The sequence below is a fragment of the Rattus norvegicus genome, chromosome 6, assembly GCF_036323735.1.
Source record: "Rattus norvegicus strain BN/NHsdMcwi chromosome 6, GRCr8, whole genome shotgun sequence".
Classification (NCBI taxonomy): domain Eukaryota; kingdom Metazoa; phylum Chordata; class Mammalia; order Rodentia; family Muridae; genus Rattus; species Rattus norvegicus.
The window spans coordinates 33,570,074-33,587,910 of record NC_086024.1 but is presented as its reverse complement, the minus strand read 5'-3'; the positions used below and the strand labels follow the sequence as shown (position 1 = coordinate 33,587,910).

General features: G+C 45.9%; 1 protein-coding gene and 1 non-coding gene across 4 annotated transcripts; both read right to left on the bottom strand.

Moving 5' to 3' along the window:
• Window positions 1-2,925: 2,925 nt before the first annotated feature.
• Window positions 2,926-17,766, bottom strand: Wdcp (WD repeat and coiled coil containing). Of its 3 annotated transcripts, XM_039113112.2 has the most exons (5): window positions 17,642-17,761; window positions 15,312-15,402; window positions 9,493-11,332; window positions 5,985-6,099; window positions 2,926-3,664 (listed from the first exon to the last, which is right to left on the bottom strand). In XM_039113112.2, the coding sequence occupies exons 3-5, from the start codon at window positions 11,311-11,313 to the stop codon at window positions 3,444-3,446; spliced, it is 2,157 nt and encodes a 718-aa protein (XP_038969040.1). In that variant the 5' UTR covers window positions 11,314-11,332; window positions 15,312-15,402; window positions 17,642-17,761; the 3' UTR covers window positions 2,926-3,443. The 3 variants fall into 3 exon arrangements, with proteins under 3 accessions (XP_038969040.1, NP_001386055.1, XP_006239930.1); NM_001399126.1 differs by lacking the exon at window positions 15,312-15,402 and having other exon boundaries at window positions 17,642-17,766; XM_006239868.5 differs by lacking the exon at window positions 15,312-15,402 and having other exon boundaries at window positions 17,413-17,714.
• Window positions 13,524-13,630, bottom strand: LOC120093289 (U6 spliceosomal RNA). The gene has a single exon (XR_005486397.1). It is a non-coding gene; the product is annotated as a U6 spliceosomal RNA (small nuclear RNA).
• Window positions 17,767-17,837: the final 71 nt, after the last annotated feature.

The following is a 17,837-nucleotide window of genomic DNA, read 5'->3' as shown; positions in this document are numbered from 1 at the left end:
CAGTGTTATAAACTGTGCCAACTTGCCACAGTAAAAATAACACTCGTATAAAGTGCATCTTAGAGACCGTCCTAGCGGGGGGGCTGTGAGGTGGCTTAGTGGGGGAATGCACTTTCTGTGTGACCGTGAAGACTGTGTACAGACACCCAAGGAAAGACCTGGGACAGCATGACAGTGCTCACCTCACCCCAGTGTGTGGGTGGGAGCTGGGGCTAGGGGAGACAGGCAGATCCTAGGGGCTCAATGGCGGGTCAGTCTAGCTAAGCCAGAGACTCGCTCCAGGTTCAGTGAGAGACACTGCCTCAAAAAAACAAGATGGACAAGCTGGAAAGGTGGCTCAGTGGTCAAGAGCACTGGCTGCTTTTCCTGAGGACCTGGGTTCGGTTCCCAGCACCCACATGGTAGCTCGCTATTGTCTGGAACTCCAGTTGTAGGGAATCCGAAATCCTGAGACATGAAGGTAAAATACCACACATATAAAAGGATGGAGAGTGAGCGAGGAAAACGCCCGGTGCTGATCTCTGGCTTCTACATGTAAATATTCATCAACCATACAGACAGGAAAGGATGACAGGCAGACAGGCAGAGGGCCGGGGAGGTGGCTCAGTCAGAAGAGAACCTAAGGATCTGAGTCTGACTCCTGGAGCTCACATTAAAAAATCAACCAAAACGCCAACCACACCTGGTGGTTTAAGGTTCTAATCAAAGCATCTGGGGAGAGGGGAAACCAGCCAGATCCCTGGAGCTGACAGGCCAGCTAGCCTAAGCCTATTTGGCGAGTTCCAGACTAACAGGAAATTCTATTTCAAAAAAAAAGGATGGATGGGGCGTGAGGAACAATACCTGAGGACTCTACATAGATATGTGCACAAGCACATTAGGAGAGAGAGAGAGAGAGAGAGAGAGAGAGAGAGAGAGAGAGAGAGAGAGAGAGAGAGAGAGAGAGACAGAGAGACAGAGAGAGACAGAGACAGAGAGAGACAGAGAGAGAGACAGAGAGAGAGACAGAGAGAGTCAGAGAGAGACAGAGAGAGACAGAGAGAGTCAGAGAAGACTGTATACAATATCCTGTTTGTTTAAAGCTCAGACCCAAGAATAAGCACTGTGAAGGCCAAGGTGCACACAAGGTGCTGACGCCCTTTTAAAAAGGGGAGGAATAAGGAAGCAATGATTACTACAATCAGGACACCTACCAGCCAGTCACCTTAGTCGCTATGGAGACAGGACTAGAAGAGATACACGGGAAGCTTGAAAGGATTCTTGTAACAGTTCAGCTTTTGAGAAAGACATCTTCATTTTAGTCTGGAACTCAGTGTAGACCAGGCTGGCCTCCAACTCAGAGATTCGCCTGCCTCTGCCCCGCCTCTCTGCCTCTGCCTCTGCCTCTGCCTCTGCCTCTGCCTCTGCCTGCCTCTGCCTCTGCCTCTGCCTCTGCCTCTGCCTCTGCCTCTGCCTCTGCCTCTGCCTCTGCCTGCCTCTGCCTCTGCCTCTGCCTCTGCCTCTGCCTCTGCCTCTGCCTCTGCCTCTGCCTCTGCCTCTGCCTGCCTCTGCCTCTGCCTCTGCCTCTGCCTCTGCCTCTGCCTCTGCCTCTGCCTCTGCCTCTGCCTCTGCCTCTGCCTCTGCCTCTGCCTCTGCCTCTGCCTCTGCCTCCTGAGTGCTGGGGTTAAGGGTGTGCACCAGCTCCTACAAAATCTTTTTAATAAAGGATGTAGTGCTTCTTTCTAAAGCCAGCAAATCCCAGGACTGGCTTCTACTGCTCCAAAGACTGCATTAACAACAGAGGTCACGGAAACGTCTGTGTAGGAGCTGCCATCAGTTGGAATCAGATTTACTATAAAGAAATGACACCGCACTGTGTCCACTAAAGAATACAAAAGTGGGGACTCTGCATGTGCAAATCCAGATCGTCACAAAGACCAGAGCTTCAGAGCAATCAAAGCAGTCACAGCGGCTGAGGTTGTACTGAAGACTCATTGCGAGGATTCTGCCCTGAGATCAGGAAGCACATCTTGAGGCAGTTGCATTGATTTTACTTGGGGTCCCTTAGTCCCTCTCTTTGCCTTTATAACAGCAGTGACTTCATCTCATCCCAGACACTTCCTCTGCCGATGGAGGCAGACCTCAGCCACCACTCTAGGCCACTGATGACAGCCCTGCGGCCTTCCTGTCCATTATCACAGCAGTTGTCTAATGCATCTGAACCACAAAATAGGCTTTTGCGTCTTTCCTAGCCCAGCTGCATCTTCATAAACGGCAGCAGACGGACAGCAGTCTCCAGAGGCACAAGGCATTTCCTCTCTGTGTACTTTTAAAGGAAGGAGGAGGGGAGTACCTGTGTTAATGGCACCTCCAGGGCTGAAGCAGGCATCTGCAGATGTGCTGCTCTCCCATGGCCTGCTCGATCTGCTGGCTGCAGGGCCTGTGTGGGAGACTGTCTGCAGCAGCTAGGTGTCCAGTTTAGGGGATCAGGGTCTTCCCCACTGTACTAAGCTGGCGCCTTATCAAGTATACACACACTAAGGCTTCCTAGAAACTCCTTAGAGTTCTGTGAAACTTTCAACTCTTTAAATACTTTCTGATCCTATGTCCGTCTCTCAGGTTTGAAAGGAGTTAAGAGAAAAATACCAAAGTTAAAGTGACAAATTGGGTTGGGGGTACAGGCTCTGTGGAAGCCAGAGCACCTGTCTGGCACATTCAAGATGGGCCTGAGCCCTACTTCATAAACAAACAACCAAACAGACAAACAAACGATAAGTTAACTAAGGAGGCTTATTCTTGGGAGGGAAAGACGGGAAATTTTTATGACCCTCAAACTGGAAAATAAAAGGACACATCTCAAGGAGAGCACTATAGATAGCAAGGCAAGAAAACGAGGTGTGGTCTCCCCAGGTGGGTGGCCACAAGCACGCGGGCGGTCCGAGGGGGTCACATCTTGGAAGTTTATTTAAAAGTTTAGCACACTTTAGGAGTCTCCGGACCTCTGTCAGCCAGAATTGTGTACGGGAGCAAGAGGGTTGGTTGTTTTTAGATCTGGAGAGAGCAGGCCAGCCTCAGAACTTCCAGATCCAGGCGGTCCTGAGAGCAGAAGTGTGTGTGGTCCCTGATTTCCTTTGCACTGGATCCCTGATGCCCCAGGAATTGGATTAAAAGGCTGTGCGCAGGCTCCCCAGCAGAATTCTCACCCGCACAGAGTCAGAGGACCTACTGCTACTCCATTGCATCCTATGAACACTCGTAGGCAGCGCTAACACAGCTTCGGGTTGGGGAAGCAAGGCCTTGGAGAAATAAAGTACAATCCATATGACCATGTGGTATCGTTCTTAGAATTCTGTCCTCAAAGTGGCACAGTCAGAATACATAAGCAGCCACTTGCCCTGTGGCCCAGCAGCACACAGCCCGAGGGGAATCGATAGCACATGCGCATGCGCCCTGCAAAGCAGCCATCAGGTCACGCTGTTGGAGCAGACAGCCGCATCTACATTCTGGGTAGCAAGGTTTCCCAAGACTTCAGGTGAAGGATCCGGATCCTGATTGTGAGAAAGCGAGCCTCTAGCTTCCTCTGGCTTAGACAGGCTGCCATCTCTCACCATGACAGTCTGGGCAGCTGTGAAAGTCAACGGGATGAAGTCTTGGCCGTCGGCACAGAGGAGGATCCAGTGGGAATCTACAAAGTAGGTGCACAGTACTTTAGGCCACCATACGATTCTATAAGGACAAACAGATGACTGCAAGGCGTAGTTACTACTGTTAGGTCTCACTCTTGAGCTGGAGCTGCTCTAGTACCGTGTAGCCCAAGGCTGCCTCAAACAGTTAATCATGACACGCTGTGCTGGGTCACAGGTACGCGCTGCTGCATGGGGCTAACTTGTAAAGAGGGAGATTCGGTAGTTGATATAAAATCTTAGAAACCCCATCATCTAACGCTTTTCGGAAAACATGGGGATGAAAGGGTGGAGTTGTATTAGGCTCAGAGCACAGCAATATGTACCTCAAAGACAACCGCCTCAGGTGGGTCACTCAAAGCTAAGAACATACAGTTTCCCTCGGGACTGATATTTATCATATGGGGCTGTGTACACAACAGCATGCATGTGTTCTTTGTATGCACTAGGATGGATACTAGTTTCTTCAGAAACTTCATGAGGAGGACCCACCCTACAGAGGAACTTTTTATCCTGTACATTCGGACCGACTGTAGCAATCCTAGGAGAGTGAGCAGACTAGAAGGAGGATAGTGACCTAGAAAATCCCGGCTTGCTTTAGGGCATTAGAGTGACAAGTACAAGTCTCAGAGATCCTGTGCTTTACTTCTGAAAAACACACACTGCAAAAAGTAAAAGACAAATATGTAGGAAGGTTTTTCCTTTTTATAATGGTTAAAACTGAAGATGACTAGGGCTGGAGAGATAGCTCAGAGGTTAAGAGCACTGACTGCTCTTCCAGAGGTCCTGAGTTCAATTCCCAACAACTACATGGTGGCTCACAACCATCTGTAATGAAACCTGGTGACCTCTTCTGGTGCATAGGCATACATGCAGGCAGAACATTGTATACATAATAAATGAACAAATCGGGGCTGGGGATTTAGCTCAGTGGTAGAGCGCTTACCTAGGAAGCGCAAGGCCCTGGGTTCGGTCCCCAGCTCCGAAAAAAAGAACCAAAAAATAAATAAATAAATAAATGAACAAATCCTTTTTTAAAAAAAGAAAATGACTTAAATCTGTATTTTTTATTTTACTTAAAAGTATGAGTGACCTGCCTGTATGTATGTGTGTGTTTGAGAGTGCACGGCCAGCACTCAGAGCCTTCAAGGAAGAAGGCTGAACCCAATGCCCTTGTCTCCTATGTCAGTGTGTGCACGGTGTACAGGTGAAATACTCATACATGTAAAATAGGGATAGGCTGGAGAGATGGCTCAGCAGGTAAGAGCAACAGCTGTTCTTCCAGAGGTCCAGGGTTCAATTCCTAGCAAGTGCATGAGGGCAAACATACATCTGTAACACCAGGCACAGAGAATTTAATGCCCTCTGCTGACCTCTATGGGTACTGCATGCATATATATGCCTGAAGAAACACATTAAAAAAATGATAGTAAATGTTTAAAAATAAAACACAAATACATAAACAAGAAACTATGATAAAATAAAAATGGTATACTTCAGAAATAATACTAACCTGTCAAAAATGGCAACTGTAAAGCCATATGTAAATGTATCTGTCAAAACTGAAAAATGTTACAATGATAAAGGGAAAAATAAAATGTCTTATGTTCAATGTGGTGGCTGCTATTTAAAAATAAAAATGAGCTGGTCAGTAGTGGTGCATGCCTTTATTAATCCCAGCATTTAGGAATTCTGTAAGTTTGAGACCAGTCTGGTCTACAGAGTGAGTTCCAGGACAGCGAGGGCTACAAAATGAAATGAAATGGAAGGAAGAAAGGAAGAGACCAGCCATGGTCTGTGTGTGCTGAGGAGGGCATCAGGTAGGCCCTGCGTGTAGTCCTGTCCTTCGCATCCCCCCACTGCCTCCACCTGAGCATGTCAACTGCACACTGCAGTGTTTCTATGTCCGGTGCATTGGGTTGCAACGGGAACGCTGCAGCTGCAATGTTCTGCCTTGCAGCTCAGTTTTCTTTTTTAAAAGGGATACGAGGGGTTGGGGATTTAGCTCAGTGGTAGAGCGCTTGCCTAGGAAGCGCAAGGCCCTGGGTTCGGTCCCCAGCTCCGAAAAAAAGAACCAAAAAAAAAAAAAAACAAAACAAAACAAAAAAAAAAAAAAACAAAAAAGGGATACGAGTCCCCCAGGAAAGGGTTGTAATATCTCTAGTGGGGCAGGGTATACAGTAGGCAGTCAGGGTATATAGTAGGCAATTAATCATATTTATTCACTATTTAGTGAATCCCCTGAATGGCTGGATGGTACCATTTCCATTCCTGAAGCTTCAGAACAGACGGGAGGGAGAGGGGGCTCTGGCTTTCACCTACCGTGCAGCATTTCAACGAGGTGGAGGCCAAACATCTGTTGAATGGTACTGAGCCTTAGTCTGCCGTCACAGAGAAGCACAGCTCTTTTTTCAGCAGGACCCACAGAACAAGGTTTCTTCAAGTAAAAGTAAAAGTGGTTAACCGACTATTAAAGCAATGGACTGACAGCTCTTAAGAACAATGTAGAGGGAGCTGGGCATAGTGGACATGCCTCGGATCCAGCACTGGGGGATAGGGAACAGAGACAGGCAGAGCTCTGTGAGTTTAAGGCTAGCCTAGTCTACAAGGCAAGTTGAGGCCAGCCCAGGCTTACATAGGGAGACCCTGTCTCAAAACAAACATTTTTTTTTTTGTCATGAAAGAATGAAGTCATTTTAGAAGTGATTTAAAATCTACCTTGAGGAAAATATCTTTAAATTGTTACGGTTCTAACTTAAGATTCACTATTAACCTAAAAGCATAATTGTGAACATAGAATAAAATATTACTTCTAGGGCCAGGTAGTTTTATGCTGGCTAGTTTTATGTCAACTTGGCACAAGGTATAGTCATTCAAGAGGAAGGCACCTCAACTGAGAAAATGCTGGCATAAGACTGGGTTGTGTGCAAGGCAGTAGGGCATTTTCTTAATTAGTGATTGACGGGGGAGGGCCCAGCCCATTGTGGGTGGGGCCATCCCTGCACTGGTAGTCCTGGGTCTATAAGAAAGCAGGCTGGACAAGTCATGGGGAACAAGCCAGTAAGCAGCATCCCTGCATGGCCTCCGCATCAGCTCCTGCCTCCAGGTTCCTGGCTTGCATGATGATGAGCTATTATATGGAACTGTGGGTGAAATAAACCCTTTCCTCCTCCACAGGTTGCTTTTGGTCACAGTGTTCACCACGGCAAAAGTTTCATTACTAAGACACCAGGCCAGTGAGATGGCTCGGTGGCAAAAATCACTTGTCACTTAGGTTATGAAACCCAAGTTCAATCCCTAGAATCAAGACAGAAGGAGAGAACTGATGGGTTTGTGTTTGTTTGTTTAAGACAGTCTCACATATAGTCCTGGTTGGCCTGCAAATGACCGTGTAACCAAGGATGGCCTTGAACTCAAGAGATTCGTCAGCCCCTCCTCCCCAGCACTAGCACCGTTGGCTGTGCCACCACAACCCGCTTCTGATTGTTGACAGTCGTCCTCTAACCTCTACATGCATGCCCACCTGACACGAACATATTATATACAAACACGCGATGATAAATAAAAGTTACTTTTACATTATACATTTCTTTTAATTATTTAAATATTCTCTTCGTTAAGTATTTGGGGAACAGTGTTACAATGGAACTGGAGATCTGGTTCAGTGAAATGAGTCAAACTCATTTTGTGTGTGTGAGTGTTTTGCTGCACATGCGTCTGTATACCCGTGTGCACTAGTACCAGAAGACGTCAGAAGACAGCCTGGAACCAAACTCTGGTCATCTAGGATAGCAATACATGTCCTTCTGTTGGTCTGTCCTCCCTTCCTCCTCTCTCTCCTTCTCTCTCTCTCTTTCTCTCTCTCTCTCCTTCCCTTCCTCCCTCCCTCCCTTCCTTCCTTTCTTCCTTGGGATTTCTTTTCTTTTCTTTTTTGAGAGAGGATTTCGCTATGTAGGCCTAACTGGCCTAGAACTCACTATGTAGACCAGACCAGCCTCTAACTCACAGATATCCTCCTGCCTCTGCCTCTCAAGTGCTGGAATTAAAGGAATCTGCCACTATGCCCAGCCTAGTTCATGTTCTTAACAGCCACCTCTCCAGCTCCTAATAACTTTTTAAACACAAGTAGAAAATGGAATTAAATGGGCGATTCTCCTCAAATGGTAGAGGTTGGTTTAGTGCACACAAGACTGAGTTGGTCCCCAGCACGGCATAAAACCAGGTCTTGGGGTGCACACCTATAACCACAGCACTTCAGGGTGAAGGCAGAAGGATAAGAAGCTCAGGGTCTTAGTCTGGGGAGATGGTTTAGGCAGAAGTGTACCTGCCACAAAAGCAGTAGAGTCAGAGTTAAATGGAAAAACAGAGAAGAAAAGCAGGGTAGGTGCTGGCCAGAGTGGAGACCAGTGACCTGGAACTCACTGGCCATTCAGTGAGAGCCAGGTTCAGTGAGAAACCTGGTCAAGCGGAAACCTTCCCTCCAGACACAATGTGCACACACACACACACACACACACACACGACTCCCATGAACACACACACATACACATTGAACAAGTTCAATGGCATCCTTGAGAGGCTAGCCTAAGCTACAAAAATAAACAAAAAATATTGTAGAAGTACACTCTTTGAATTTGCACTTCTCCTCTTGAAACCAATCCAACAAAAATAAATAAAGGCACTACATCAAGTGAATAAATACACTCTTTCAGCACCATCTGAGGTACCCAACTGAAAATGAGGCTGCGTAAATATGCATGCTCACCCTGAGGTACAGTGCACCCCATGACTCCACTGTGGCAAGCAGTGACAGCACACTACACACACACACACACACACACACACACACACACACACACACTTTACGTGTTACACAAGGATCTGTGTTAGAGTTTATGTGTATGGAGGCAAACGTGGGAGGAGCCACATGGCTGCTAGTTGAAAAGTGAACATGACAGAACAGAGCCAGACACAATGTGAAAAGAAGTGTCCATGATTAAAAAAAAAAAAAAATATGTGGAGAGGTGGCTCAGTGGTTAAGAGCACTGACTGCTCTTCCAGAGGTCCCGAGTTCAATTCCCAGCAACCACATGCTGGCTCACAACCATCTGTAATGGGATCTGGCGCCCTCTTCTGGTGTGTCTGAAGACAGCTACAGTGTATTCATATATAATAAATAAATAAACCTTTAAAAAAGTGTGATGTACTTACATCTGCACATATAAGGATGCATTCAAAACATATTTTATGTGTGCATTGGTGTTTTGCCTGCATGTATGTCTGTGTGTCTGTGTGAGAATATCAGATCTTGCAAATATAGACTGTTGTGAGCTGCCATGTGGGCGCTGGGAATTGAACCCCAGTCCTCTGAAAGAGCAGTCAGTCCTCTTAACAGCTGAGCCATCTCTCCTGCCTTAAAACATTTTAAGGCTTACAACCATCTGAAATGGGAATCTTCTGCTGTGTTAGTAGACAGCTACAGTGTACTCATATACATAAAATAAATAAATCTTTAAAAACATTTTAAATGATAACACACACACACAGTTTTTGAAATGAATAGACACAATTAACCCTATTTTCTCCCTAAATATAAGTCAACGGAGTGTAGTCATTGATTTCCACACCAAGGATATGATAAAATCTCGCTAAACCCTGGTGTGAGCACTTTTGGTAGGCTAATGCCCATCTAATTGTGCAAAGGAATTGTCAGACGCAGGTCACTGAGCTCCACTCAAAGCCCTCCCCGCCCTCCCCTGAGTGTTTCTGGCAGGACAGACAGGATGCAAGAGCTTCCTGCATAGTGAAAGTTCCTCAAAAGAGATGTTACCTGGTAAATGAGGTGAACATAGGGAGGGTCGTGAGAAGGTGGGTACGCGGGAGAGACTCGCTTCTCCTTGTGTAGAAAATCCTTGATTTCAAAAAGATACTGCTGCATTCCAACCAGGTGCCTAGACAGACTCCCCAGCTCTCTGGAAAGTGGGCAAGTTTCCTTTTGTAAGTTCTCCGTTGCAGGTGAATTCACTTCTGGGGTGCTGGTGTGATCTGGGGTCCTGCTGGGTCTAGGCAATGCTGTGCAAAGCCAGGAGGGCCTGTGACAGACTTCATGGACAATGGAATCACTGGACAGAGGGGACAAGGGACTTTTAATTTCTTGAATAAGGGCTTTTCCAGACCTCCCACTCTGAGTACTGGAGTTAGCTGTTAGCAAGAGTCCTTGGCTCAGGGGACTCACGCATGGGGAAAGGCTCTCGGTGAACTTTTCTTCTCTATCTGCTTTATTTAATAGAGCATTGATATCAGCATAAGCACCCTGACTTTCAGCAGATGTTCCAGAAGATTCTCTTCCCAGAGTTATTTCTCTAACTGTCAGATAAACAGTATACTGATCAGATTCTGAAGAAGGGAGAAAGGCTGTTTCTGTGGGCTTCTGTTTCCCTACAGTAATTAATAATAATCTGTCTGTCAAGAAACATACACCTTTTGGTCTTTCGTTACTCTCTAACTGAATTTGCTGAATATTTGGCATAGAAGATGGAGCGACAGAATAGATCAAAATTACGTTGCACGTATTGGAAGCCACAGCCACTAGCTGTGCTGTCAGGGTAAATGCTATTATGTCAGGAACCAGAATGCCTGGAATAGCGACCTTTTTTGTCATGGTCACTGCTTTCTTAAAGGTTACCAGGATCAAATGTGAAGAATCTTGGCCAGTTCCAGTCAAGTAGTCCTTTTTTCTTAAACAAATAAGAGACCTCTGCTCGGCTCCAGATCGGTTGAAATGTATGTGAGTCAGATCCAGAGGAACTGACAAGGGAGAAACTGCTGCTCCAGAATTCATTTCTGCAGCGGCTTCCTGCTCATCTACAGGGGGCGTTTCACTCACACCCACAGGATGAGGATGTACAGCACCATCTTCACCATTCGGGGGGCCGCCAAAGGCGTCGGATGCATTTAAGCTACAAAGCTTATGGAGTGGAAGTTCGGTGGCCACAGCGACCTGTGAGTTCCCCGTGGCTGTGATGGTGCGGATGCAACAGTGCACAGGAAACACTGGGCAGAAGGAGCAGCTATGAAGAGACTTCTGAGAACTGTCCCAAATGTAAGAATGGAGGCTGCTGTCTACTGCCACCACCAGCCTCTGGCCATCCAGGGTCCAACAAGCACAGTAAACGCGGCCCCTGGTGTTGATGTCCACTTTTACCCTGGGACCGCCATCTTGGTGGACGTTAGGGAAAATGGAGACATCCCGTGCAGTCAACACGGTCAGGACAGGGTCTTTTGGGTGCCACATGCAGCCCTGAGGAAGGATAGGGAGTGACTCTCTGATCTCAGAGGTCTGACACATCTGCCATTTGCTTGATCCTATAGTGCTGGGACACAGCTGCCAAACCGAGACAAGCTTTCTGTGCTGGACCGCAAGCAGAGAGGGCACGTGCACTGTGCTGACAGGGGCCCAGGAAACCCCGCAGACAGATTCAAAACTTCCAATGACTTGGGAGTCCCCGAACTTGGCCTCTCCGCTATGAAGCTGTAAATCAGTCAGGACTACCCGATTCCCGTCGGTCCACGCCAGGCCCTGGGTTGGATGTACTGCTTGATTCAGTGAGTTCAGTCCTGTCCTGGGCAGTTTTCCGTTTCCCAGCTCCATCCTTTCTGATAAAGGCTATCTGGAATGATTAAGGAGGAAAGTTACGAAGGGGCGTGGTGGCGGCGCATACCTTTAATGCCAGCACTCAGGAGCTCCAAAGTGTTAAAAAAAATTTACAACAAAATAAACTCCAGTTGCTTAAAGACTTAAATGAATAAAACAATCAATAGGCAATTCTGCAAAATATAAGACTATTTTACCATACTACATATAGTAAGTCGATCACGTACAGAAGTGTTCGTAACTAGTACAAGCACGTAACTCAGTGGTAGAGCACTTGCCTGGGATATTCAAGTGCTAGGTTCAACCACTCATATAGAAAACAAATATCAGGTTCAGGTCCATATTTCCAATACCCTGGAGTGGAAGGCAGGAGGATCAGGAGTTCAAAGCCATCCTTAGCGCTACAGCAATTGCGAGGCCAGCCTGGGCTGCATGAGATCCTGTCTCAACAAGGAAAATAGAACAGGTAGGTCAGAGCTTGAAGCAATGCACCGTGAGACATGGATTGCTTAGCAAGTGTGATATCTAAAAAAAAAAAAAAAAAGAGTGAGCATGTCAATACAGAATTAGACCAATGATTCTCAACCTTTTTGTGGACTTGAACAACTCTTTCAGAAGGGGGATCACCTAAGACCATCAGAAAACACGGATATCATTTAGACTTATAACAGTAGCAAAATTAGTGTTATGAAGTAGCAACAAAAATGGTTTTATGGTTGGGGTCACCACAACATGAGGAACTATTTTAGAGGGTCATTAGGAAGGTTGAGAACTACTGTGTTAGACAATTGGAGGCAGGGGTAGTGCTTACCCATAGGCCCATATACTCAAGAAGCTGAGGCAGGCGATCAGCTAAGGCCATCCATCTGAGACCAGCCTGGGTAAGATCTCAAAAGAGAGAAAGAACTTCCATATGGAGAAATCTCTAAGAGTGGAATTCATGATAACCCATGAATGTGTGCTATTTAGGAAAAACGTGCACCAATATGCGTGTCTGTGTGTGTGTGTTTGTTTACACAGAGACTCAGGGAAGGGTCAAGAAAGACGGGGAAACTGTTCACAGTACTCAATAAGATAAGGTGGCCTAAGAGACCAAGTGGGCTTTTCAATTTCTGTATTTGGAGAGAATTCTTTTTAAAATCATATATTCGAATTAATGTTCTTTTTATTTTTAAAGATGTATTTATTATACATAAGTACACTGTAGCTGTCTTCAGACACACCAGAAGAGGGCATCAAATCCCATTACAGATGGTTGTGAGCCACCAAGTGGTTGCTGGGAATTGAACTCAGGACCTCTATTAGAACAGTCAGTGCTCTTAACTGCTGAGCCATCTCTCCAGCCCTCAGATTATCTTCTTATAGTAAAATATTTATATATAAAATATAGACTTACTTCATAAAGAGTTTTAAGACTTTAAAAAAAAATCTTAGCCTTTAAACAGTCAAAGAATAGTAACAATTTTTTGTTCACCACTGAAGGCTGAACCCAGGGCCTGCACATGCTAGGCCGCTACTGCGAGAACTAGACCCCATGCCTATCCACAGGCAGTCTCCCCAACACTCATCGGTGAACAGGCGTGAAGGCCAGATGTCAGGCCCGGCATGGCCCTGGTGGGAACAGAATGACATGGTTCCTACCCCTAGGACAGGGCTCCGGTGTGAGCCTCCAGGATGTGGGTGTAAGGCTTGTTTGTGTAATAATGAACAAAGTTTCTGGACCCACAGCAGAGGAGGACTCTCTCCTTCTGCGCATCATCCTCCCTGTAAATGTTAATGACTCCATGATAATTAGAAACACCAGGAGTTGGGGTTGGGGATTTAGCTCAGTGGTAGAGCGCTTGCCTAGGAAGTGCAAGGCCCTGGGTTCAGTCCCAGCTCCGGAAAAAAAAGAACCAAAAAAAAAAAAAGAAACACCAGGAGTTGAGAGTGTGGCTGTGTCTCAGCAAAAATGGTAAACACTGGGACCTTCAGGACAGCCCTTAAGGCTATGAGAAAGAGCTTTAAATACAGGAGTTCAAAATGTATTATTTTTTCAACTATGCAAAAAATAAGGATGCAATATGGACTTTATGAGGGGCTTCATGAATCTAAAGGAACAAAAGCAGCAGTGCGGTGAGCCAACTTGTTAGAAAATTACTAAGGACAGAGATAAAGAGATTTGGGGAGTGGTGATCGAAAGAGATCCCACCTAGGTTAAGTTTTTTTTTTTAATGGAAGGTTTCACCAATTTGCGTGTCATCCTTGGGCAGGGGCCATGCTAATCTTCTCTGTATTGTTCCAATTTTAGTATATGTGCTGCCGAATCAAGTATTATTTTGTTTATGTTTACAAAGGGGGATAGATTCCTGAGTTCAGCATCAGCCTAGGATAGAGCAAGATTAGGGTCAGGCCTGGTGGAAATGCTAACATCAGGGCAGGGTCCCACCCAAACTATCTTATTATCTATGCTCTGAATTCTTTTGCAATGTTAAGGGGAAAAAAATGTATGCTTGCTGTTTCTTAAGAGTCAAAGGGCTGGGGTCATGGGATGCTGACACATAAGAAAATCAAAAGGGTACATGAGTAAACGACTGGATTGGTATGTGAAATAAAGGCTGGACCTGTGTTCTGCAGGAGAGCTATCCAGAGAAATTTTTAGGATAAAAAGAGAACTGTAGGGGCTGGGGGCTGGAGGCTGGGGAGATGGTTCAGTAGTTAAGAGCACTGACTGCTCATCCAGAGGTCCTGAGTTCAAACCCCAGCAACCACATGGTCCTGTAAAGGGATCCAATGCCCTCTTCCGGTGTGTCTGAAGACAGTGTACTCATAAAATAAATAGAGAGAGAGAGAGAGAGAGAGAGAGAGAGAGAGAGAGAGGGAGAGGGAGAGGGAGAGAGGGAGGGAGGGAGAGGGAGAGGGAGAGAGAGGGAGAGAGAGGGAGAGAGAGGGAGAGAGAGAGAGAGAGAGAGAGAGAGAGAGAGAGAGAGAGAGAGAGAGAGAGACAGAACTGCTTGGAAAACTGACACAAGCACACAGAATATAGACAGAGAGATCTCCCAAGAGAAAGCTGAACTTAGAAGCAGAACTCCAAAGAGAAGGCAAAAGCTGTACTAAGCAGAATCTTCAGCCTGGACCCATGAGGTGACTTTGAATCCTTTCCAGACACCCCTTCTGTCAGAACTCCTCTCCAAGTGGAGGCTGGTCCTTGGCAGCTGGGGTGTAGTTCAGAGGTGAAGCTGTAAGCTGGTAGCCTTGGGCTCTTAGTGAACACTGCCAATGCATACAATATTTAATCTTTTTGGTTCTCAAAGGACCATCCAGTTTACACACACCATTCTGCACCACTCACTTCACCCGCTCTGGCTGGGCTCCTTCTGCAGTCCCTTCGGTAAGGAGGCTCTCACCACTCCCGCCCTAATAGACATGGTTTAACCTGTCTCATTGGTTGGTCAAGTGACAAAGAGGGAACTTTAGAGGTAGCCTTTAGGCTCTATCTAAAGAAGCAGATGCTCTCCAGAAACGACCTGGCAGTCAGTGTGTGACCTAGCTGCAAATGTTGTCTCCTCACCAGCAAGTCTGTCCTTAGGATCTTGTACTAAGGAGGAATGCTCTGCTCTGTGTTTACTCAGTGTTATCACATCGAGTGACTCCACAGTGACTTGCTAAACGGGGATGAGTCCCTTGTTGTTACTAATGGTGAGGACTGGAGCCTCGACTGCACTGGTCTACAGCATGTGGTTTGTCTCTGGCAACTACTTGGGAACTTTAAGAGAGTTTTATTGATAAATAATGCATGACATATCTTCCTGGGCAGAAAATTTCCTAATGGAGCAACTAAATAATAAACCAATTTAGATGACACATTTCAAGCTTCAGTCTAATGTCACTGACAGTGAGATCCGGGAAACACAAGCATGGTCACAGTGGGCCTTTCAGGAGAGTGAGTAAACACATTTGCCTCTAGGAAGAAAGCGGACAGAATTCCTCAAACGCTAACAATTACAAAAACCTACTTTATTCCCTTCTGCTGAACTGACACAGGATCTCTTCACTCTCTTCCCCTTTTGTCAGGTCAAATGGACGTCACCTTCTAGTCTTCTCTTTCTGAATGAATTGGGCATTACATGCTGTTAGGCAGATTTTTTTTAAAGTGTAAGATTTATTTTTTTAAAGATTTATTTATGTATTACATATGAGTACACTGTAATTGTCTTCAGACACACCAGAAGAGGGCATCGGATCCCATTACAGATGGTTGTGAGCCACCACATGGTTGCTGGGAATTGAACTCAGGACCTCTGGAAGAACAGTCAGTGCTCTTAACCACTGAGCCATCTCTCCAGCCCCAAGGATTAATGTTTGTGTGTGTGTGTGTGTGTGTGTGTGTGTGTGTGTGTGTATGTGTGTGTACATGCATAACACACATGTGAAGGTCAGAAAACAACTTTTAGGAGTTGGTTCTCTCCTTTCACCATATGGGTCCTAGATATACACTCAGTTGATATAAACCCGAGTTCAATTCCTAAATCCCCAAAAAATTCAAGGAAAGAACTCACAAAAGTTGTCCTGTGACTTCCACCCATCTGCCATAGTATGTGTACCCTGACCTAGTCAGGGGAGTGCTTCTTAATAATAGATAAAAATAAAAGCCTGGCTGTGGTGGTACATGCCTTTAATCCCAGCACCCCGAGGGGCAGAGGTAGACAGATCTCTGAGTTCGAGGCCAACCTGATCTACAGAGAGATTACCAGGGCAGACAAGATTACACAGAGAAATCCTGGTGTGGGAGAACAGACAAACAAACAAAAACCCAAAACCAAATGGAAAAAAAAGTAAACAAAAAGCAAAGGGTAAAATAAAAACGAGAGAGGAAACGAAGTTTGCAGCTGTTTCCACAGAGAAAAGACTGGACACAGGAGATGCTTCTCTGTAGACAAAAAGACTGTGCTATCAGACACGATGTGAATACTGAAAAATATTTTTGAGGGACAGCATGCAAAGTTTTAGCTTGGGAAAGAGTTGAACCATTAACCAGAGATGCAGAAGGCTGTATACTTTGAAGATGAGAAAGGTGTGTAGTATGTTATTTATTTATTTATTTATTTATTTTTAAAAGATTTATTTATTATATATAAGTACTCTGTCGCTGTCTTCAGACACACCAGAAGAGGGCACCAGATCTCATTACAGGTGGTTGTGAGCCACCATGGATTGCTGGGATTTGAACTCAGGCCCTCTAGAAGAGCAGTCGGTCCTCTTAACCACTAAGCCATCTCTCTAGCCCAATGTATTTATTTTTGATACAGGCCCTCTTGTAGCCCAGACAGGCCTGGAGCTTCTTGTCCTTCTGCCTGTACTTCCTAAGTAATGAGAATAATACTGACCTGCTGAGGATGGAACCCAGAGCCTTGTGTATGCTAGGCAAACACTCCACCAACTGAGATACAGCCAGTTATGACAAAATTTAGTATTAAATTTCATGTAAAGCACCTCTAAGGTTGCAATGGATGTACCTTAGGCAGTCACGGGAAGGATTTGGGAGTCACTGACATAAGGTAAGTAAAGCCAAAGCAATTAAGGATCTCATCATTAAAAAAACCAAACCAAACCAAAACCAGAAAGCTAGCCAAAGATAGCCCAGCAGTTATCAGGGTCTTGTGCACAAGTCTGACACCCGAGTCCAACCCCTGGATCCCACAAAGAGGCAGGAGAGAACCAATTCACAAAAGTTACCCCATGACTTCCAACTTTGCGCCAGAGCAGGAGCACATGCCTGCGCAAACGCTGATGCACACGCACGGCCTCGAGGTCGGTTAGACTACACAGTGAGTTTCAGGCTAGCACAGACAGCAAAATGACACCCAGTCTCAAAAAGACGAAACCAGATAAAAACCAAACCAAAAACAAAGCAAAATCTGACCTGAGACAGAGATACTGACTACAGCTTAACTGAATACCGGTTAGAGCCTCCTGCAATTAACTAAAAGCTCGGCTATTATGATTTGTGATTTAAAACAAGTTCTTAGTTCGGTTTGTTCAAACACCTCAAAGTTCGTAGGCGATTTTACCTTGCTACAAATAAGGCTATATTCCTTAAGCTCTATTATCTATTACCATAAGAATCACTCGAGCATCCCAAGGGCACTTGTTAAAGTCCACACCGCTTGCTTCTACTGCAGTCTGATCCTCTTCAACTCTCCCTCACACACGGTCCGTCCGCCTCATTCTCAACTTCTCCCCACGCCCACATCCCTGGGCCTTAAGTGCCATCCACCTCTTCCCTTCCCAGCCCCGGCCTCCCTAACACCCGCCAGGCCTTGCCACAAAAAACCCCACGAAATACCTTGGTCTCTCTACCTCCCCGCCCCACACATAAAATCCCGGGGGCCGCTCACGTCACAAGACAGCGGATCAGAAGTCCCGGGCAACTAACGGAAGCCTCGGCCTTTGGACCTCCGAGAATCCTCCAGGCTATTGGTTATTGAGTGCGTTACATAGGCGGCGGGTCCTTCTGCTGGCCAATAAGCGCGGAGTTTGTC